The 23,224-nt window shown below is 40.5% G+C and overlaps 1 protein-coding gene across 5 annotated transcripts in view; it reads left to right on the top strand.

Annotated features, from left to right (window-relative positions):
- LPIN1 (lipin 1) overlaps positions 1-23,224 on the top strand; it is a 119,851-nt gene that overhangs the window by 62,679 nt on the left and 33,948 nt on the right. For all 5 annotated transcript variants that reach the window (XM_073674146.1, XM_073674145.1, XM_073674143.1 and 2 more), the window contains 5 exons: positions 7,063-7,156; positions 10,513-10,582; positions 16,192-16,284; positions 19,240-19,322; positions 22,693-22,834. In XM_073674146.1, coding sequence (XP_073530247.1) covers positions 7,063-7,156; positions 10,513-10,582; positions 16,192-16,284; positions 19,240-19,322; positions 22,693-22,834 — 482 coding nt within the window. The remainder of the gene's footprint in view (positions 1-7,062; positions 7,157-10,512; positions 10,583-16,191; positions 16,285-19,239; positions 19,323-22,692; positions 22,835-23,224) is intronic.

Genomic DNA, 23,224 nt, shown 5'->3' with positions numbered 1-23,224 from the left:
ATCAGTCAACAGCAAACACCCTGCTTGTTGACTGCTTTTTATGTGATATGTTTTTGCACACTGCTCTGAATGCAGGTGTAAGGTACACACTTATTAATCGCTGTGTTTTGGGATTTTCATGTGTATACCAGCATTTAGGTGTCAGTTTTATCATTCGCCTTACCGGTCACTAAAATGTACATATGTATACATTAAATCTAGCAGTAATTGGTCATGGGGGTATCGATCACCCAAGATTTCCCTCATTCTGCCTTGCAATGTTCCCCTTTCGCTGTTGACAGGTTTACCCTAGCGGCCGTTATTTGTTCTACCCTGGAATAGTTGCTCATAAAATCCTGTTCCTTGCCGGCAGAGAGCCAGCTGCATTTTTATTTTATTTTAGATTGCACAAACATAAAACGGTCCCTTGTATATATGCGATTTGTCATCCTGACCTCGAGGAAAAGCGGCTTCCAGAGAACAAAGAAAATAAAATGCCAGAGAAATGAACAACCTGTTCTACCGAAGAAACAAAACTCAGCATTAATTTAAAAATTCAAGATGATCTGCAATTTACAGGGAGCTGCCAAATCTAAGACACCGAACATTTATTCTATACAATAATACCCGTAGCCGAAAGGCAACTTTATTGTATGCGTTTATTCCAAAGGGGTTATTTTATACTTATCTATCTATCATGGCCGAAAGTGTTGGCACCCTTGAAATTGTTCCAGAAAATAGTATTTCTCCCATAAAATTATTGCAATTACACACGTTTTGTTATACACATGTTTATTTCCATTGTGTGTATTGGAACAACAGAAAAGAACAGAGCAAAAAAAAAAAGGCAAATTGGACATCATTTCACACAAAACCCTAAAAAAGGTCAGACAAAATTGTTTGCATCTTTTCAAAATTGTTGGTGAACGACTTTGTTTCAAGCATGTGATGTTCGTTCAATATGAAAATCACACCTGAAGACAGATAAAAAAGGGGAGAAGTTGACTCTGTCTTTGCATTGTGTGTCTGTGTATGCCACAATAAGCATGGAGAACAGAAAGAGGAGAAGAGAACTGTCTGAGGACTTGAGAACCAAAATTGTTGAACAATATCAATAATCTCAAGGTTATAAGTCCATCACCAGAAATTGTGATGTTCCTTTCTCCACAATGTACAACATAATGAACAAGTTTACAACCCATGATATTGTAGCTAATCTCCCTGGACGTGGACGGAAGAGAAAAATTGATGAAAGGTTGCAACGCCATGATAGTGTAGATGGTGGATAAGCAGCCACAATCAAGTTCCAAGGAAATTCAATCTGTTCTGCAGGCTCAGGGTGCATCAGTGTCAGCGCGAACTGTCCGTTGACATTTGAATGAAATAAATGTCATGACAGGAGACCCAGGTGGACCCCACTGCTGACAGAGACATAAAAAAAAGCTAGACTTCAGTTTGCAAAAATGTACATGAATAAGCCAAAATCCTTCTGGGAAAGCTGTGGACAGATGAGACCGAGATAGAGCTTTTTGGTAAAGCACATCATTCTACTGTTTACCGAAGACATAATGAGGCCTACAAAGAAAAGAGCACAGTGCCTACAGTCAAATATGGTGGAGATTCAAAGATGTTTTGGGGTTGTTTTGCTGCCTCTGGCACTAGGTGCCTTGACTGTGTGCAAAGCACCATGAAGTCTGAAGATTACCAACAGAATTTGGGTTGCATGGTAGTTCCAATTGTCAGACAGCTGGGTTTTGCCATTTGTCCTGCTGGGTCCTCCAACAGGATAATGACCCCAAGCATACTTCAAGAAGCACCTAGAAATGGATGGAAACAAAGCGCTGATTAATTTTCTGGGAGAAATACTTCATTTTCTGGAACAATTTCAAGGGTGCCAACACTTTCGGCCATGACTGTATCTGTCTGTCTTTCTGCATATCTCGTCTCTATCTGTCTATCTATTAGGAGAGCAGGAATCCCTCACGATTGTGTGTGCTGTGTATGGGAGAAATCATAGGAGCTACTCTCCACCCACTAGCTCAGAGACAACTGAAAATTAGCGACTAAGCCTGCAAAGGGGAAATCTGGTTAAAATAGTCAGAAATAGTGTAATTTCTCAAATATACACACACACTTGACAACTTATTCTGAAAAATCAACTGAAAGTGACAGTACGCTTTAATTTTTATCGATGAATATTTAATTTTGTTTCTTGGAATTTTTTTTATGTTTTCAGCTGCGGCAGTAAATATCTTCCTGTATAGATAAAATTACTAGAATACAAATAGTAGAGGTTACATGGCTATGATCACTTATTTTCTATTTTTTTAATTTGTTATTTTCTAATGCCTTCCGTACTGTTACTGCTCTGAAGATGTGATACAAAAGAGACCGGAGAGCAGGAATTCCTCATGTCTGTGTGTGCAGTGTAAGGAAAACATCATTGCTGCTAGTCTTCACCCACTAGCTCAGTGTCAACTGAAAAATTATAGAGAGAATCTGCAGAATGAAAATCTGGTGAATATTGCAGTGTACAAGTCATATAATGGCCAGAGATTGTGTTATTTCCTCATGTTAAACTTATTCTGAAAACTCACTTAAAGAACTTTTTTTAAAGAGAACCTGTCATCAGGATTTTATACTCCCAACTAAGGGTATGTACAGTATGTAAAGGTGCTTTCATTCTGAGTAACTCCTCAACTTTCTTCTAGAAATCCGTTTTACTGTTTTAGAGAAATCCACAGTTGAAATTGTATGCAAATGAGCTACAAGTGCAGTGGGCTGGCGCTGCACTCACAGCTTTCCTACCGCTTTCCTTTTTCCCTGCCCGCTGCCTCCTATCTAGGTCACTCGTGATTCAATGACCTGTCAGCCAGTGACAGGCAGAGACGCAGGAAAGCTGTAAGTGCAGCATCCGCCCACTGCACTTGCAACTCAATAGCATGCAATTTCAACTGTGAATTTCTCTAAAACAGTAAAACTGATTTCTACAAGGAGTTACTCAGCATGAAAGCACCTTTACATACTGTACATACCCTTAGTTGGGAGTATAAAATCCTGAGGACAGGTTCTCTTTAAGTACATTGATAATTTTATTATTTTACAGTTTTTTATTCCATGGAAATATTTTACAATATAACATCATAGATTATGAAATAGATCTTAGATCTGATGAAGCTAGTGTACTTACTTTGAAAATCCATTCAAAATGGCTATTTACTAATGATAATAAAATGTTCTGGACACTTAAAATGTTTATTTTAATAATAGGCAGGGAAACTTTAACAAAGCATTTCATGGCCATATTTGAAGAGATTTTCAATATAAATACGCCAGCCTCATCAAGTCTAAGAAATCTGTTTAATAATATATACAGTTTGTATTGGAAAATCTAGTAATTGATCCATATTAAGGTGTTTTGATTGCAGTTATCCTTGGAGATACAAATTCTTCTATATAAGCCAATGACTATATGGTAATACTATGGCAAAGTTACTGGTGATGATCGGGCATACTCGTTGCTCGAGATTTATGAGCATGCTCGGGCGAGCACCTATTATCTTCAGCGTGCTCGAGGGTTACTTTTTCGTCGCTCCGTGAACTTGATTTGCGACTGTTTGACCGCTTTAATACATGTGAGGAATGCTGGAAAAACAGGCAATCCTCAAATGTATTAAAGCTGTCAAACAGTCGCAAATCATGTTCAGGGAGCGACGAAAACGTAACGCCCGAGCACGCTGAAGATAATAGGTGCTCGTCCGAGCATGCTCGTAAATCTCTAGCAATGCGCATGCTCGATCAAAAAGTTACCTCCTGAATGTTGCCTAGCCAATTGTAATCTAGGTGTACCGATGAATGGCATGTCTTTCCACTGACCAACTATCCTGGGTGGTCAGTCAAAGAGTTAGCTTAAGGGCTTTCATCTAGTGAGACAGTGGACACCTTTTCCACCTGACAGTGTGTGGATTCAACCTATACCCTGGAAAGTCAGTGGAGCAGATAATATCTGCAATCTTGACTGCTTTTTTTTTTTTTGCCCGAGATCATGCTCTCCACCCGAGTGCGCTAAAAAAATGACTAAAAGTTCCACAAAAAAAGTGCACTTGGATGCTTGTCTCTTAAAACCATCTCCAACTGGAGAAGGGTCCCCAAAACCATTTTCTGTCCCTCTGAGCCAGAAGGCAACAGTGAGGGTCAGGGACTAAGTCGCCTCCCTCAGCTGAAACAAAGGGAGCCTCCGTCGCGCTCCCAGCTTCTGCCCAGACTTCCACCCAAGCGAAAGCTGGGAACCTTCAACTGTCGACTCCTCTCCCGAAAGAGGAGAGTCAGAGGTCAGGGGGTAGCGGAACCTGATGCACACTGGACTGCTCTTATAAGGATTATCCATCCTTAGGCAACATGTCTGCGGTCACTCTGTGATTGCTGACTTGTGTATCTTCACAGTGCACACACTGCACGCTGTGAGGATTCTCCAGTGCTGGGTTTGCCTATATGCGGTCACATTTCGACTAGACGTGCGAGGCCTCTCTCAATGCAAGTGTATTGAGCGAGGCCAGACATGTCTAGTTGGAATGTGGCCGGAAATATGCAAATCACCTACTTGCAGTCAAGTGACCACCAGCTCCCAACACACGGAGAATCCTCATGGTGTGCAATGTGCATGCTGTGAGGATTCACAAGTCTGCAGTCACATAGAGTGACTGCAGACTTGTAGCCTATGGTCGGACATCCCCTTTGAAGAAGACCTGTCACTTCCCATAAATGCCATTTTGTGGTGTTTTGTTTTTTTAATGGTATAAATGAGATATGGCCTCCTCATCCCTGCATGTAAATCTAGCCCTGGCTCACTGGGTGTGATCCTCAAGATGTCCACAGAGAATAGTTGAGGACCATGATCGGTTGGCTAAAATGACTAGATAATTATTTAGGGAAGAAGGGGTCATGTCTCATGGAGGGAAAAGTGCAGGAACAAAAGAAAAAAACATTACCAGGTCCAGGAGGTCGGCAGCATTTATACCATAAAACGACAGAACTGTGTCAAGTGTCCTCTTTAAGTGATGTCAGCACCGATGTGTTGTGATGTCACCAGGGACTCGGAGTACTCTCTCTCTCTCTCTCCGCCTCTTCTACAAGCAGTCATAATTATAAATATTAACTACTAGTTGCTGTAGAAACATCTAAGCCTCTTTTTTTTTCCCCTATAAGTGTATGACTTAAATATTTATGCTAAATTGTTCCCGGATCCTCCACCGTACTCTGCGAATTTCATTAAAACATGCAGGAATAATACAAACAGCTCCGCAGCCAGAGGCTCGTGTGCCATCTGTTTGCATTCGATATGTCTGCTTTAATATCCCAGACTCGATGCTGTAACGGAGACGCTGTATTTATGGACGTTTTGCTCTGGGTGACACCTGCCATAGAGCTGATTGTGCTCAACTCAGCCAAAAATATTTTCCCTTATTAGCGGCAACATGTTAAAGAGAATGCGAAGGAGATTCCACTTTTTTTTTTTAAAGGCTTTTCAGTAAATGTCCACTACTATAAGAATATTTTGTTTATTTATTGCTTAAGGAGGGCCGGTCACTCAACATAATATGTAGGTTTATTTTTTTATCTGGTGTGAATGTCGCTGTTCTCCTGAATCCGGCGTCATTTTTCTTTCGTTCCTGCGCCCCTCCATTGCTGAGATATGGCCCTCTCTTCCATGTATGTTTTTTTATTTATTATTAGCCAAGAGGGTGTGTTCTTTAAGAGCTCCCCCCACTGAAGACTTGAAAATCACACCCACTTGGATAAACCCCCCCCCCCCCCTAGAATTACATACAGGAAGAAAGGGCCATATCTCGGGAAAGGAGAGGCGCAGGAACAAACGTAAAACAGCGCTGGATTCAGGAGAACAGTGGCATTTACACCAGGTAAAACAAAAAATGATAAAATATCGATGACTATTGACAGATCCTCTTTAAAGGGGATTTCTTGGTCAGGGCAATACGTGGGCAACCTCTCCTATATGTTGCTGCATTAAGGGATTACATGGAATCAGGACCCTGCCATAATCCAGCCCTGACTATCGTACTCCCTGCAGCCTTGCCCATTACCACACGATTATCCAATGCAGGTATTAGCTAGTCACTATTATTATATTTGTTAATGTAAGTCATATTCTAATATTCTCCGTATTCACACAAGGCACTATCCAAATTGGATTATATGCTATGTACACCTCTGGACAGGATTAAGGAAGCAAATGAACAATAGAAAAAAAAAGTTGAACAACTTTCTAAATACCTTTTTTTTTTTTTTTTTTTTTTTTTTTTTATAAAGTCTTGCATTTATCCTGCTGAGCAATCTGCAAAAATAGATATTACAATTCTGGAAAAACTCCTACTCCTTTGCCCTGACTGGTCTCTGCTCTCCCCTGCCCTTCTTTCAATGCTACAGATATAAATCAGGCAGTGGATTATACACAGATTTTCCACAGGAGAGAGGAGAGATGGTATCTCAGGATGAGCAGAGAAAACAGGCTGTAAAAAAAAAAATGCCCATGAGTAAAAAAGTGCAGGATAGAAGCTGTGCTGATATATGAGCTAATGAAGACAGCAGCACCCTGGATATAGAGCTCACATCCAGCCTATATTGCTGAGAGAGACACTCTCACTAGAAAAAAATCAGACACTTTGACCAGGCTGAAAATGTAATATTAGGGGGTCTGGATGAAAATTGCAGACTATAAAATGTAGTACAAGTCATAATAAGGTCAGAACCTTAGATACTTACTTGTTTACAAGGTCATATTTTTTTTTTCCTCAGAAAATAAAATGAGATTGAAATATTTCCTTCTATTTTCACCACAGTGCCTATTTATGAAAGAAGAAAAGGAATGCCCTCAATAGTAATACAACACATTAACAAAAAAACTTAAAGGAGCTGACTAAGATTGAAAAAAGAGAGATGAGCCTCCTATCGAAAAGTGTGGCGCTGTTACTGAAATGTATTGACAAAATGCAATCTGTGCATGAAAAATATCAATATTTCTATGTCTGTAACTTGCATTTCATTTTTCACGTTTTGTCTCCACAGAGCAGTTTATAGAGCAAGTAGTGACGTATCAGCAGTTTGTGGATAATCCAGCAATCATTGATGATCCAAACCTAGTTGTGAAAATTGGAAATAAGTAAGTATTGATCAGATTAGGACTTAATTATTAGTAGTTCTGTATATTATCAAAAGCGGTTGAACTGTGTTACCCCATGAATAAATCAGAAATAATAAGCGTTAACCTACAAGTACTCTCACTCTGCGGAACTGGGGCAATCGGCCAATCATAGAATGATAGAATGTTAGAGTTGGAAGGGACCTCCAGGGTCGTCGTGTCCAACCCCCTGCTCAATGCAGGATTCCCTAAACCATCTCAGATAGATGTCTGTCCAGCCTCTGTTTGAAGACTTCCATTGAAGGAGAACTCACCACCTCTTGTGGCCGCCTGTTCCACTCATTGATGACCCTCACTGTCAAAAAGTTTTTTCTAATATCTAATCTGTATCTTCTCTCTTTCAGTTTCATCCCATTGCTTCTCATGTTTCCATGTGGGAATGAGAATAAGGATGATCCCTCTACAGTGTGACAACCCTTCAGATATTTGTAGACCGCTATTAAGTCTCCTCTTAGCCTTCTCTTTTGCAAGCTAAACATTCCCAGATCCTTTAACCGTTCCTCGCAGGACATAGTTTGCAGACCGCTCACCATCCTGGTAGCTCTTCTCTGAACTTGCTTCAGTTTTTCTATGTCTTTTTTTTAAAATGTGGTGCCCAGAACTGGACACAGTATTCCAGATGAGATCTGACCAAGGAGAAGTAGAGGGGGATAATTACTTCTCGTGATCTAGACTCTCTGCTTCTCTTAATACATCCCAGAATTGTGTTTGACTTTTTTGCTGCTGCATCACACTGTTGACTCATGTGCAGTCTGTGATCTATTAGTATACCCAAGTCTTTTTCACACATGCTGTTGCTTAGTTCTATTCCTCCCATTCTGTAGATGTAATTTTCGTTTTTCTTGCGCAAATGTAGAATTTTGCATTTCTCCCTGTTAAATACCATTCTATTAGTCTTTGCCCATTGTTCAAGCTTCTCTAGAACCTTCAGAATCCTTTCTCTGTCTTTTCTAGTGTTAGCTATCCCTGCTAGCTTTGTATCTTCTGAAAATTTGATTAGTATACCTTCCGTTCCCTTATCTAGATCATTTATAAAAATGTTGAACACTGGGGCCAGGACAGAGCCTTGTGGTACCCCACTTGAAACACTCTTCCAATTTGATGTGCTACCATTTATTACCGCTGTGGTCCTCGTATTGAAGGTCTTGTCCGTGATGCACAAGATCTACATACAGATTTGACATTTGCATTTGTATATAGAGCTACAAAAACATTAAATTTTTTGCAGGAAACTACAAAGTATGTAAAAAAAAAAAAGTATACAGTATTCGAGCAAATGTGCATGAAATTGGGCATTTCTGGGATGTTTTGTAGGTGTTCCCAAGTATAAATCGATGAGTGGATCTTTTAAAAGTCTCACATATGGGGATGCAGTTGTCAGGAGGTATGGAAAAGGAAGAATAGAAGCTTCAACCCTATATACATTCACAACACGACATTAGTGCCTCCGCTCTGTCATCCATGAATGGTCCTTCTTGGCTGTAACGTCAAAGGAATATAATCAGCCGAGGAAACGGCTCTGTATTCTGGAGCCAACCTCAAATATATACCCATGGACCGTGACCAATATAAACCATTCTCATGTTGCTAGTAAAGATAGACGTTCTGTGGTTACTATGGAAACAGTATTTTGCAAAAGTTGTCTACAATTTTTTCTGCAGCGACTGATGTCATTGGACACACTGATTATGGCTAAAAGAGGACCTTCACCAGTTTGAGCATGTTAAATTGGCCACATCGTGAAATAGTGAGTTCAGAAATGAATAAAATCATATTTTTAACTTCTCATTTCCATTGCAGAGATATTAGCTTGTAAAGTTTAGATTCTAAGTTGTGATAAGCTCAAGGTGGGCATTACCAGAACTTTGACTTTTTCCCCTCTATGAGGTTGACCAATCATAAGCAGGAGGTGTCAAACAGGGGGTGTCATGAGAGGAGGCAAAGAACACGCCTCCCAAAAGGTCAGAAGCTCATGCTTTTTCCTGAGAGATTTAATGATGGTCAACCCTGCTCTAACCCTGATCTTTGCACCTACTGTATAGAGTACAGCGGAGCAGAGTGTGATTACAAACACGTTCATCTTTCATCTCCCAGCAGTCAGGGTTGGGAGAGGGGGATACAGCAGAGCCCACAGTATTGTAAGATGAGAGCTGCAGCGGTGTTTGTAATCACATTCAGCTAAACCTCTACTCCCTCTTCCTCCCTCACTGACTGCTGTGGGATGAAAGTAGAAGGTGTAATGACACTCAGCTCGGCTCCATACTACACAGTAGGTGCAGAGATAAGGGCTGTCTATCACTACGTCTCACAGGAGAAGGCATGTTCTTTTGATCTTCTGGGGGCGTGTTCTTTTTTTTTCCCCCTGCATGACGCCTCCTCCTTATGATTGGACAGCTTTATACAGGGGAAAAAGTACACGCCCCCAAAGGATTTTTTAGTAATGTCCCTTTGGAATTTAACATGAATTAGAACCTATAATTTTATAAGTGAATATCTCTGCAATTGAGAGGAGAAATGAAAAAATAAATTTTACTCAGCTCTGCAGCCACAATTCTATGATGTGACCAGCTCCGCATGCTCAAACTGGTGGAAGTTTACCACCACTAGGGGGCTGTTGTGTATTCGGTTGTGCAATATATGACTCTTATTGATTGTAATAGCTGCTGCAGACAGATTATTCAGTTTTCCGGTGTTTGGGGGGTGGGATACAGGAATTGTTCTTTGTTCTAAGTGTATAGAACTCCTCAGCCTTAGTAAAAACCTTCTAAAATATTTATGCTGCTGATTTCCTTGATAGAGTTGTAGAGGTAAGGTGCACACTAAAGCCATAATATCTGGGGCCAGTGACGTACAGCTGTGCACCCAGTGTGAAAGTTCGGATTGTTATAATTTATTCCTCACTTAATTATAGATATTAGCAGTCATCAGTTTCCAGAGCGACCGGATAAAAATGCTGAGTTAGAGCTGTCGCTTCTTGTAAAAAAAAAAAAAAAAAAAAATTGATGCTAAAAAGTCTCATTTGACTTTTTTTCATCTCGGCGATCTGTGTAGTTTGCATATATGTAAACTAGCGATGAATAATTTACAGGACCGAGCGTTGTTGTCATTTACTCTGCTGACGGAGGCAATGCTTCACTACTTAACATGACCCTTGCAACTTTATTTTAGGTGTAGTTGGGTATCTTTTATTTTATTTTTTCATTTTTTTTAACATATATTTTCCTCCGTCCTAATGCATCACAAATCTTGATTTCTTTTCCATTCATTTTAATTCTTCAGTTATAGAAATTATCTAACCCCACGATTTCCTTTCGCAGATACTACAATTGGCCAACAGCCGCCCCCGTTCTCCTGGCCATGCAGGCTTTCCAGAAACCTTTGCCTAAGGTAGGCATAAGCAAAACCGCAGATCCTGTCTGCATATTATGTGTGGTTGATCACTAGTCCTGACAATTAAGCGTGCAGCTAAAGTACTAATATCATTGGTAATGTCCGCCTGGCAAAATACCATAACTAACACATTTCCAACACTAACGTAAAGCAAGAAGCACTTCCTCTTTTAGCTCCGCCCGTAAAAGCTCTTTTCCATTTGGCAACCAATTCTACTTAAAAGGCACGTTCACCCATATAACGTTTTCTTATGGATGTGTAAATATTCTATTTAAGGGCTTTAGATCAAAAAAGTCAATTTTTAAAAAAAAAAGAAAAAAAGTTCTGTGTAAAATTACCCTAAGGCTTTGTGCCCACTGAGTCTTTTTGCTGAGTTTTTGGAGCGGAAACTCCGTTTTTATTTGGAAGATTTGGGGAGATTCTGCTCCAAAAACTCCTCAAAATATTCTGTGTGCACATAAACTAAAGGAAAGATCTGAGCTGGGCACGTGTTTTTGGATCCTTCTGGAAAGTGTTTGGGGTGCATACTTCCCAACAGCCCCCTGCTGAAATGTCTGCATACTCTTTTGCTTACTCCCCTGCAAAGGAGAGGGTATGATCAGACCATGTCCCTGCACGGACAGACACAGCTATTACACAGTAGGGGCACATTTATAAGATTATCTCAGCACAGGAACATTTTATTTAAATACATTCAATTGTGGAACTTATTATTATTCCAAGATGAATTGATTAAAATCAACTTTTTGTTTTTGGGAAATCCCCTTTAAGGGAATGGACACCTTTATTATGTCTGGTCTATTGTGGACAGAGCAGTGGGGGAAAACTTGTGCTGCAGCTGGTTGCTTAACAGCAAGAAAGAGAGAGGCTGATGCAACCCTATGGAGACGGAACAATCTTTAGTACGATCTGTCTCCATACTACCTGTAGGTTTTCAGCAGCACATCCCCCTCTTATACGGACGGGCAAAGTGCTGCCGATAGCGATGATTTTTATGCCGGCATTATTGATCCAATCAGTGTTTTTCTTGATTGTTGGCTGATCGGTGACCTGTTTTACACTGGGAAGAAACATTTTTATAAAACAATGACCCATTTTGAAATCTCTTCTTAGCGATAACCCCCTCTCTCCAGTCCCATAGAGAATTTTCACTTTTCAATTAAACTTTACCCCTGGAATGAGCCCGCAGACTTTCGTTGTTTTCCTGACTGCGGCAATGTCTTGAGCCGTGTACCACTCATGGCAAGGGAGCTTGGTTTATGAGGTTAGAGACAAAATATTATTGCCGGAAAGAAAAGCTTTTTGCCGTTTGGTTGCCACTGGCAACGTATTATTCACGTATAAATATAATTGAGGTGTCCTATTGTCAGGCGCTTTTTCATAAGAGGAGATTGGTCGCGCAGCAACATTTTCCATTAGAACGTGTTTTGTTTATGCGGAGAATAATAAGACATGAATTATGTAATTACCCATTATGGCTGAGCGCTATTCTTTCAAGGTGGTTAGAAATAGAATTATTTGTTTGCGAATGCTCCATTTTCCCAGAGCACAATGGTTGATTATCTAATCTTCAGGCTATGGCTATTCAAACAAGTTTAGTATGGATCCTACCCAACCATGCCTCTCCCTCCCAGAGTTTATTTATGATCGCAAATTATAATCTGAATTATTGAAATATTGCAAGAGTTTGAGCAAAAAAATGTTAACTACATTTATTGAATGTAAAATAGTAACTAGCAGCAAATAAATGGGCGTTTAAAGTAATGACGAGCAAATTGTGTTCCGGGCTTGATATGACGATGAAGCACCGCTCTCTTTCAGAAACCTCTCCTGACTATTCTGATGGAATAAATATTTGTATTTTCCATGAAATGAAATTCTTTAGAGTCTTGTCATAGAACTGTGCATTGTACAATTCTTACGTTATTCCCCCGGGAAAGGAATGACCTGGGTGTTACCATTCCCTTTGTCAACAACAGACACTGATTGGTCAGTGCCAAATGGTAACACCCACATATCAATAATTACAGAGTGATGGACAGTACAGTGCACAATTATATGAAAAGATACATTCACCACGAAATGGCAATTCTGGAACAAGTATTTACTAAGGCGGTAATGTCACGAGCCGTGAACGGTCCTCTTTAAGGCTGCTCTCACATGTCCGTGAATGGATAGTGATTTCCTGACCGGCCACGGTTCTCCTGAATTGATCTCAACCTTAAAGAGGTTGTCTAGCCTTAGGATACAAGTCTGAAGTCCCTTAATGTGACTGCAGTCTTCTGAATCCTCACATCGTGTGCGCTGTGAGGATTCTGTGGGCGGCCCTATGACCACGAATATGCAGTTTGCATACTTCCGACCACATTCCTACTAGACTTATCCAGCCGCGATCAATACACTTGCATTGAACAAGACCATGTACGTCTAGTTGGCATGTGACCACGTGTATGCAAATCACATACTTCTGTTCATGTGCTTCTGACGCCGGCACCAGAGAATCCTCACAGAATCACGAATCTGCAGTGACGTAGAGTGATTGCAGACTTGTGCTCCAAGCCTGGACAAAACCTTTAAAGGCATTTATGAGTCTGTTGAGTTTTGGTCAGGATAACCACGACTGCTATGGAAATGACAGACATTTGAATGCAGCCTCTGAGAGATTTTCTGTGACATACACGCTCTATCGGTCCCTGCACTGAGTACGGCACAATGCAAAGTTCTAAGATATTCGGGAAAACCAATTGGATGCCCATCTGTTGGTCAGTTGACATCACTTGTCTATGGTCATGTGACTCCAGGCTTTCAATAAACTTATGAAGGATTTTATTATTTTACCATTATTCTCATGTATGGAATATGACCAAGGCATGTTTTAGAGTACAAATGAGCAACCTCTGACCCAGGAGCCACGCGTGGCCCATAATGCCATACTATGTGGCCCCTAACCATCTGGATATGAGTTTGTATGTGAGCGATGGGGATGCACTGTGTAGCCATCTCTGGGTATCCCATAAAGTTACGAAGATGAGGTCCGTTGACCCCTATTTGGCACTCCAGAAAGAAGTATATTAGTTAGGCCATGGCCCCACTATCAGTATTTGGTCAGTATTCGGTCAGTATTTTTTGTCAGGAGTGGGAGCTAAAACCAGGTGAGGAACAATCAGAGAAAAAGTATAATAGAAACAAGTCACCAATTCTGCATTTATCACCCACTCCTGGTTTTGTCTGGCACTCCTGAGAAAAAATACTGACTGAATACTGATCGTGGGGCCGTGGCCTTAGAGAGATGGTTGGCTATGTGGGCTCCTGATTGTAGTTTATAGGAATTGTTAAACCCATAATCTACAATGTATGTATGGTCTCCTCCCATTCTCCCAATAGGTACAGATTCCACTTACAGGACTCACATCTTTTTAGATATGCCATAAATGTCTAATATGGAAATACACCTTTAAGGTGAATCTGTCAGTAAGAATAATTTCCCCCTACTCCCCAAACCGGATACATGGGCATGCAGATCTTTGAAATATAAATTCATCTAAACTTTTGTATGTTGTATTTGTTGCTGCATTTCCAAGAAATTACCATTTTTATTCATAAGCAAAAAAGGCACTAAGTGCTCTATCATGTCTAGAGCACTTAAAGGGAATCTGTCAGCAGGTTTTTTGCTACCTCATCTGAGAGCAGTGTAATGTAGGCAAAGAGAAGCGGAATTCAACGATGTGTCACTTAGATTACTGTGTGCTTCCGTTCTCACTCACAGTTTTTAGATTTAGCAATGAAGCAGAGCTGAGCAAGCTAACCCCGCCCACACCAGGCTCTGTATATACAATGTCTATAGATAGTGAGCTGCGTATCACAGGTGGAGGAGGCTTTGCTGGGCTAGTGTAATCTGGCAATGCTAATCTTAGTGATAAATCCTTCACAGTTAGAAAAGAACAGCACACACTTTGACAAGTGACACATCCATGAATTCTGTGTCTCAGCCCCTATCGTCTACTGTCTTCGGATTATATAGCAATAACCTGCTGACCGATTCCCTTTAACAAGCCTCTGCCTTCCCAGGTTGTTTCCCGGTCCAGCACCAGCCACTTTAGCTTGATTGATAGCTCACTGTCTGATTTCCTTGCCTGGTGCCTGACGTCACACAGACCATGAGATGCTGGGCCGGGAAACAACCTGGCCAGGCAGAGGCTTGTTAAAGGGAATCTTTCACCAGGTTTTTGCTATGTAACCTGAGAGCAGCATGGTGAAGGGGTTGAGACCCTGATTCCAGCGATGTGTCACTTACTGGACTGTGTTTTATTGTTTCATTAAAATCAGTGTTTGATCAGCAGGAGATTATCATTACAGGACAAGGTGTCTCGTGCCTCCTAGTCAACTGCTCTGTATAACCCCACAATCTCCACTGATTATCAGTTTTTTGTCAATGAACAGTGGACACAGAAAGCTGCCAATCAGTGGTGTGGGCGGGGTTATACGGAGCTCAGCATTTTAAACTTTGCTAGTTCTGCACCAGAGAACACAGTGATTGTATTAAAATGACAGTGTGGCTGGACTAGGAGGCATGAGACACCTAGTTGTGAAGTGATAATCTCCTGCTGATAAAACATTGATTTTATTGAAACAGTAAAATACAGTCCATTAAGTGACACATCGCTAGAATCAGGGTATCAGCCCCTACATCATCCTTGTCTCATATTACATGGCAAATACATGGTGACAGGTTCCCTTTAAGTGCTTAGCCACACCTCCAAAGCACTTAATGCCTCATTTGCATATGAATTAAAAAAAAACAACACAAAGCCTGCATTCCTGAAAAACAGATTGAAATGTAAATTCATCTACACCTTTATATCTTCTAAGTGTTTTTTTTTTTTTGAATGGGGTAGGGGTTTGATCTTATTGACAGATTCCTTTAAGATTTATTACGACCCTTGAGAGTGATTTAATATGACAATTTTGCCCTCTGACCAGAGCATTGTTGTGCTCCTCTATTTTAGACCCAGTCTCCTTATCCATTTTATTCTCTATAGTTATAGACATAGAAGAGAAATGTTTGCCAAGTGAGAAGGTGCTATGGCACAGTTCATTGCAGTTTTGAGACAGGATTCTTAGGACTATCACCTGCTATTCTACACATGAAGCAGATCGATATCTTACCGTACCTAGATCATTTCTAAAGGTTTGCCCAAATCAAAAGTTTGGATGAAGCAATGGAATGAAAAATTGTCATGAAATTTTTAGTGAGACATTCTGAGGAAGCAATAAAAAAAACGACGCTCGCTCTACCCACACTCCAAATACTAACAGGCTTATATGTTTTTATATTTTCTTCTTCTCATTTTCTTTCAAGTACTCGTGCTTTGATTACGTCTGTGCAGTGGTAGATTCCATTAGATTTTGTTTTTCTAGTCTCTGTGGCCAGCAGACAGTATGTATGTTTCTCATACACGTGCTTGCTTGCTTGCTTGTCGTTGCTTCACTGCTTTTTTTACGTGTTACTTTTTCAGTTTTCTTTCACATTATCATTTTTATTTATTTAGATATTTCTGTTTTTTGCTTTCTTTTACGTTACTGTGGTCACCGTGCATTTATCACAGGTTACTGTGGATACTCTGATGAGAGACAAGATGCCCAAAAAGGGTGGAAGATGGTGGTTCTCTTGGCGGGGAAGGAACAACAATATAAAAGTGGTAAGCAGTTGTCATCAGGCTCCCATTTTGCTTTCTTCCTGAACAGTAATTTCCATATAATTAACAATTTGTGGCTTGTGACTCAAAAATGTAGAGATTTCTGGTTTAGAAAACTCATTTTTACTTGCCCTAGAAAGAATAAATTGGTGGGTGGTGAACATATCCAGGTCTTCTCTATTAGAGTAGATAAGGCCAACAGTTCTCTTCGAACTCCCCCCATAAGCGGGAACGCTTAGCTCCTGTGCTCTCTATGAAAGCGCCGCTGCCAGACTACTGTGGCGTCGGCTTATTTCCACACCTAAACAATGGATTGGCCATTGGAATTAAAGAAGCACTCCTCCTATCAACATTTTTATCCTCTTAATATATTGCAGTCATCATATTCTATAGCACTGTGTACTTACAATTGCTTATTTTGCCTTTCTACCCAGCTAATTCTTCTCTTTTCCATTAGGTCTATGACATCACATGATTAAAAACAGAGTAGCTGAATCCTTCTAAGCTCTATGTAGAAATAGGAAGTCTCTTTTCCCTTTATGATTCCCTGGCAGGGGGGTGGAGGGAGCAGCTGGGTCAGGAGTTGAAGAGGGGAATGATTTATGTAGGGAAAAGAGACTTCCTGTTTCTGCATAGAGCGGAGAAAAGAGATTTTACTGGGTAGAAAGGCAAAATGAGCAATTGTAAGTACACAGTGCTATATAATATGATGGCTGCAATATATTAAGGATAAAAACTTTGACGGGAAGAGGAGGAGTGCTTCTTTAAGGTCCCCATGAACATTAGCATAATGAAGGCCGAACTAGTCTATATCCACTGCTTTGTGAGACTGTCTAATGTGTATGGAATCTACCTGAGTCTCGCCTGACATCTGATGTAGAGGAACATATGGATCCAGTAAGTCCGATTTCGGATTGATGATCCTTTTGTTCTCTTAAGCAATAATCTACCACCAGAGATGTCTGGTAGCTCTCTTGGAGAACACATGAGCAGAGAAGTGCTTTTGTGTAAGGGAGAGTCGGCCAAGATAGCTGCCAACTGAACTGTCGGCCCAATATGGTATCTAAAATGTAAGGAAGTTGCTTGAGATTGTCGGTTGATCTCACCAATATCAACAGCTTCAGCCAACTATAGTCTAATGTGCCTTAAGCCCCCCATACACATTAGACCAATGATTGCCATACCTTCTGATTATTGATGGGTTTGGCGAACATTCTTATGGTATATGAGGGGCATCGGCCAACTGATTGTCCAGGGCATGTCTGATTTCAGTCTGCCAATTGCAGAGATGTCTGGTAATTGCTCTCTCATAGAGAACATAGGAGTGCTTGGCCGAACTAGCATTCCTGTGCATGGGAGAGAAGGCCAAGATGGGTGTAGGCCAACCAATTGGTCGAAGGAACGTTCGACAGCCATCTAATCTGTATGAGTGCTGTCACGTACACACTTCTCAGCATGTGACATGGGGTGCGCCTGCAAGGGTTAATTTATCTCCTCTCACTCAATCCAGCTCTTAACCTCTGTTTTAGGCTATAAAGTGAGCATAAATCACACCCCAACACATTCACCACACCCCAATTTCTTAACACACTGCCACCACTCATCAAACACACGGGGTGATGAGTCCTCAAGATATGTTACTGTCAGACAATTAAAAGGTCACACACTCTCTGAAAGGCTATAGATTCTTTAGAGCATACAAGGATCAACTTATTAAAAATTTTAAGCTTTAATATAAAAACACACAGTGCTTACAATAAAAGACATAAAAAGGTAAAGATAAACGACACACACAAATATGCAAAACAGTTCTAAAATAAAAATGAAGAATACGGTTCCATCTACAGTTATCTTCTGCTTCCTTGAGGAAAGGAGAAATGAATTATAGATCACACTAGCATCCTAAGCAGATCCCACATGTGAACAACTTGTTTTGTGTTACCCAGCTTTTTATAGTCCTGGCCATAGGCTCATATTTCCAGGGTGACCTGGATTGGCCCATTTAAAAGTTGCTGTTTGTGACTGGACGATGGACTAATTTATGGTCTTGCATTTCAAATATCCTGTGTCTCCCACACTCCTCTCTATACAGTCAATAGGAAATATTCTGCCTAGTACAGACCATTTGCTAACCCCTTTTGAAGCTCAGGGTCAAGGGGCTAAGGTGCCATGTTTGACCTTTTGTCAACTAAATGTAACTCTGCTGCCCTTATGCTTTTCACTTATTGATTATATATTTCCTTCACATGGGCATTAAGACCCAAACATGCCCGTGCATTGCAGGGGAAGCCTACTGAGTTCTATAAGTAATGTAATGCCTAATCTCTCCACTGGAGGCACTGCAGGGAAACTAAACACACTTGGCCACAGATTCAAAGCTGCAGGACATCCCGCGATACGTTTATTGTTGAAGGACCTTTCTAACATCTTTAAAGGGAAGGACTTAAAATGATTAGGAGGCCAGAAAATTTTGCATAAGATAGTCACAAGAGACATAAGGCGGATAATGAAAGAATTATTTTTAAAGATTGTGATTTGCTGTATTTCAAAGGGAAAATGTTCCTAAGGGGGGGTCTAAAGCCATCAAATAAATTAAATAATGAGGGACATACTGGGCTACAAGGAGGCACCATGCTTATATATTGGATTTATACGATGACAAATATTAGGAAAGGTAACTGATTTATTTTCCATCAAATATCTTTCTTTGCCAGACAACTTTGTACCTTTCAGGTCCCTTCTTGGTAAAGTGAATTTTAGTCTGGAGCCGACTTCCAGATTTGTTTTTAATTATCTCGGTTATAAATATTACATACGCCATGATATTTAATGACTTGTTATAAGTGGTAAAACCTTGGACATCTGGATTTTTCATATTGTAAGCAAAGTGCCATATTTCTGTACCTTACAGCTTCCCCAAACCTTAGAATGACTGGCTTAACATCTGATTTTTATTAGGATTCAAAGACAGAAGAACAAGGATTAAGTGGAAAAAGCCCTTACCCTGGAGAACAAGCTGCCGGCAGTGGCATTGAGCAGAGGTAAGTCCTCAAGAAACGTTGCACTGATGGGTAAAACAAATATATATTGTCACACCAATTAGTTTTTAGTTCCACAGGTCTGTGCTGTTTAACTTCATCATATATCTTTATGTGGGTCTTGAGCTTTAAAGGAATATTCCCTTCTCCAAGATCCTATCCCAATATGTAGCAGGTGTAATAATAATAATATTAGCAAATACCTCCAATTAGAAATGTAGTACAATTTTTCTGATTCACTGTGTCTCTTTCGTAATGTGCAGGCATTGCAGGACCTTAGGGATCCATGGTTACGACCACTGATATAGTGACAGCTAGTTGTTAGTGGTCGTAACCATGGATGCCTAAGATCTTGCAATGCCTGCACATAGGTACCCATGGTTACCACCACTAGCAACTAGCTAACTGTCACTATATCAGTGGTTGTAACCATGGATACCCTAAGGTGCTGCAATGCCTACACATGAGGAAAGAGACATAGCGAATCAGCAGAACTATACTACATTTCTAATTGGAGGTATTTGCTAATATTACACCTACTACATATTGGGATAGGATCTTGGAATACCCTTTTAAATTCCCATCAGTCATTTGAACACTTGCCAATCACAAGTGGTCTCCACACCAATATACCCTGTGATCAGCCTATTTTTAGGAAACCTTCCAAAGAAAAAAGTAGTTTACTTATGGTGAGCAACCCCATTTAACAGCTATGTATTATCAGAAAATGACCTATTCTTTAATTTAGATATAGATAAAATGTTTGTTTTTTTAATGTTTTGCTAATGTGTTTTTTTTTTTTTTTTTTTATATCACTTTCTATGTATAAAATTTCCACCCTCACCACTAGGTTTAATTTAAGGCTTCTTTTTCCTGTTGGGTGCATGAACATTAGCAGCAATAGGCTGATTCCGACCCTGTTTGTATGATAGAACTATACACTGTATATGCTCTAGGAAAGAGTCGTCGTGAAGGAAGGAGGAGGATGTGAGCTGTAACATTACCTATTGGTTCATCTTGTGTTACTACTGTCTAAAATCCTATCTGTGATGATAATGAGACTGCTGAAAAGTCTTCTGTACCCTACAGAAAGTGTGTATCTAGTATTAGGATTAATGAACAGTGTGTGAGATTTCTGATTTATTTTTAATTTATATAGTGATGTGCAAAATTGCAAAAAAAAACAGCAAAAAATATATATTTAGCATAAAAACCTTATTTAAAAAATGTAATTTTCTGAGGACGCATTCCCTTTAAAGTGCATGTTTCAAGAATGGCCGGTAGCTGCTTTTACAATTTTTTTTCATTTATTTGACTGACTCAAATAGACGTCAAAACTGTAGAGATATAAAACTTTATTTTTTAAAGATTTAATTCTGTATTCAACTACTATCTTTTTACAATTGCTGCCAGGACTCCTAAAGAAAGCCAGGTAGTCCTGCTTCCAACGTCCTAAAAGAGTGATTGACAAGTTGACCCTGTACAGCTATGAGGGATTTGTTAACTACATGCTCTCAGTGAGAGCTGCATGGCACATTTGTATACTTTCTGGTGATTGACAGCCACTACAACAGGGTATGGAGGACTTCCTTCGTACCACAGCCAGTGAACACTGGCATTCTGATTGTCACTGTTTACAGACTTACACATTAAGGCCCCCTAGGATGGTCCTGTGATGTGACATATGCATGTAAAGCTGATGCACTTCAGATGTATCTGCTAATTAATTCTATAACATATCTTAATAGGCATCAAAAAAATTGTTTTTCTGATTCAGAGCTCCAAATTCCCTGCAGAGACATGGAATTACATGATAGAATTCTACAGCCTGCTTTCTCCATTAGAGGGAGCTATGGAGCAAACTGCATACTGGTCCATTAAACTCAATATTAAAGGTGTTGTCCACTACTCGGGCAACCCCTTGTCAATCCTTATGCATCCCCCAAATAAAATAATGGAAGAAACAAGAGAGAAAAGCTCTCCCTGTGACAACCGCATAGGATAAGATCCAAGTAAGTATTGCTCACCTTCACTTGTGCTGGACAGGCACAACACTGCAAATGGAGAATTCTTCTGATTAGCTATCGCACCGTTCATCATCTTCCCACCCTCACCGGGCAGGAGCTGCACTGCTGTACTGTATAAGCACACTCTTGGAGAAATTGTGTGATGGATGGCTTCCCCGATCAGCTACCGCACTGACCGCCGGCTCCACATCCTCCTGGGCAAGAGCTGGCTATACAAATCAGGAGGAAAAAGGAAAAAGAAGGGGGCAGATATGTTATGGGCACTACGATGAAGGAGCCTATTGACAAGATGAGACATTTAATGGCACTATGTGTTTCAGGGACAGTCCGTTCCCTTCATCAGGTGCATCTTTTTCCCTTTTCCCGAAGTAAAATAATAACACTTATACTCACTTCCGGTGCCAGCACTGTTTCAGTGGTGTTGGCGCTGGCTCTCTCAGGGCTCACATAGCATTATGTCATGCAATCTCTGTGGCTAATCAACGCTGACTTCACTCCCCCCTCAAGGCAAATCTAGACATCCGAAGGAAATGAGAGTGCAGCAGCAGCTCTACCTCCTCAAGATATCAATTACATCCATAGGAGAGTGAAGCCAGTGCTTATTGGCTGCAGAGATTGCATGACATAACAATGTCATGCGATCCCCGGGAGAGCCAATTTCGACAACACTGGAATGGCACCGACCCGCGGAGGATATAAATGAAACTGAGGGGAAATAGCGTTGTAAGAATACTGGATAACTCCTTTAACATAGTACGTAGTAACCTCCTCTAGTGGCAGCTGCTTGCATTGTCCATACTTTTTGTATCAGTAAAAACTAGGCTCCAAATGTTATAAAATTAATATTATTTAAATTAATCTGGACAGAATGTTGAACCTAAAAACATCTGGGTGTTAAATGTTGACTATTCACTTTAAGGCCAAGGTTGAGTTTGTCATTAAGGGGTTAATTTCTGTGCAATCAATTGTTTTTTTTTCTCCCTCCGCTTTGCAGTATCCGCCTTTTAAGGTTGGCAGGATCCTTTGACTGTAAAGCTATGTAATCTGATTACCATTCAGACAGGGTTATTTTTACTCCATATGATTCATACAACGTATCACATCTGAGTGCTGGGTATTATAGGAAACCCTATTCTCAATGGAAGGAGTCTGGTATGAATGGAGGATCAAGCACGACCAGCACATTGACAGTTTAACATTCAGGTTTTCGGTATCTTCCCCGGAGACGACGCTTTCGATAGACAATCAATTAATGCACTCAACGAGTCAGAGCAAATGTATTCTTTTCAGCCCGCGGCCAAATGCATTTTCCGGTTCATCACGTCATCTTCCTGTGTTTGTTCCAGAATAAAGGATGAATCGTCGTCCAGCGACGAGGACCCCAGAGTAGCCAAGCAGAATATAGGCTCCATGCAATCGAACCAAAGCCACCTTTCATCATCTGGTGTTACGTATAAGAAGACGTTACGGCTGACCTCGGACCAGCTTGTGAGTGCCAGATACACCTCTATTCCCAGCATGTAATAGAGAATAGACAGCGGTATGCGGTATTATTAGACTGTGCACCGTAAACAGTCATTATGTCTTTGGGCATGCTGACAGATCAAATCTAGGTGTAACATTGGGCTGATTGAGGTATGAAATCTGTCCCGTATATTTATAGCCTATGATTTGTCTTGTTGACCCTTTAAAAGAAACCCGTTGGCACATTTTGGAAGTAGTAGTATGACTATGTCCCTCCAATAGGATGATTTTTTTGTAGAGATACAATGTGCCAATTATATAAAAGACATGTCCAAAAACAGTCTGGAAGTGCACAGGGGGTGTGTCACTGTTCACGCTAAGTGCATTGACACACCCCCAGTTCACTTCCAACCT

Source organism: Phyllobates terribilis, unplaced genomic scaffold (genome assembly GCF_046119375.1).
Source record: "Phyllobates terribilis strain yellow unplaced genomic scaffold, ASM4611937v1 Scaffold_3__8_contigs__length_932513732, whole genome shotgun sequence".
NCBI classification, from domain to species: Eukaryota; Metazoa; Chordata; class Amphibia; order Anura; family Dendrobatidae; genus Phyllobates; species Phyllobates terribilis.
This window is presented reverse-complemented; position numbering and strand designations above follow the sequence as displayed.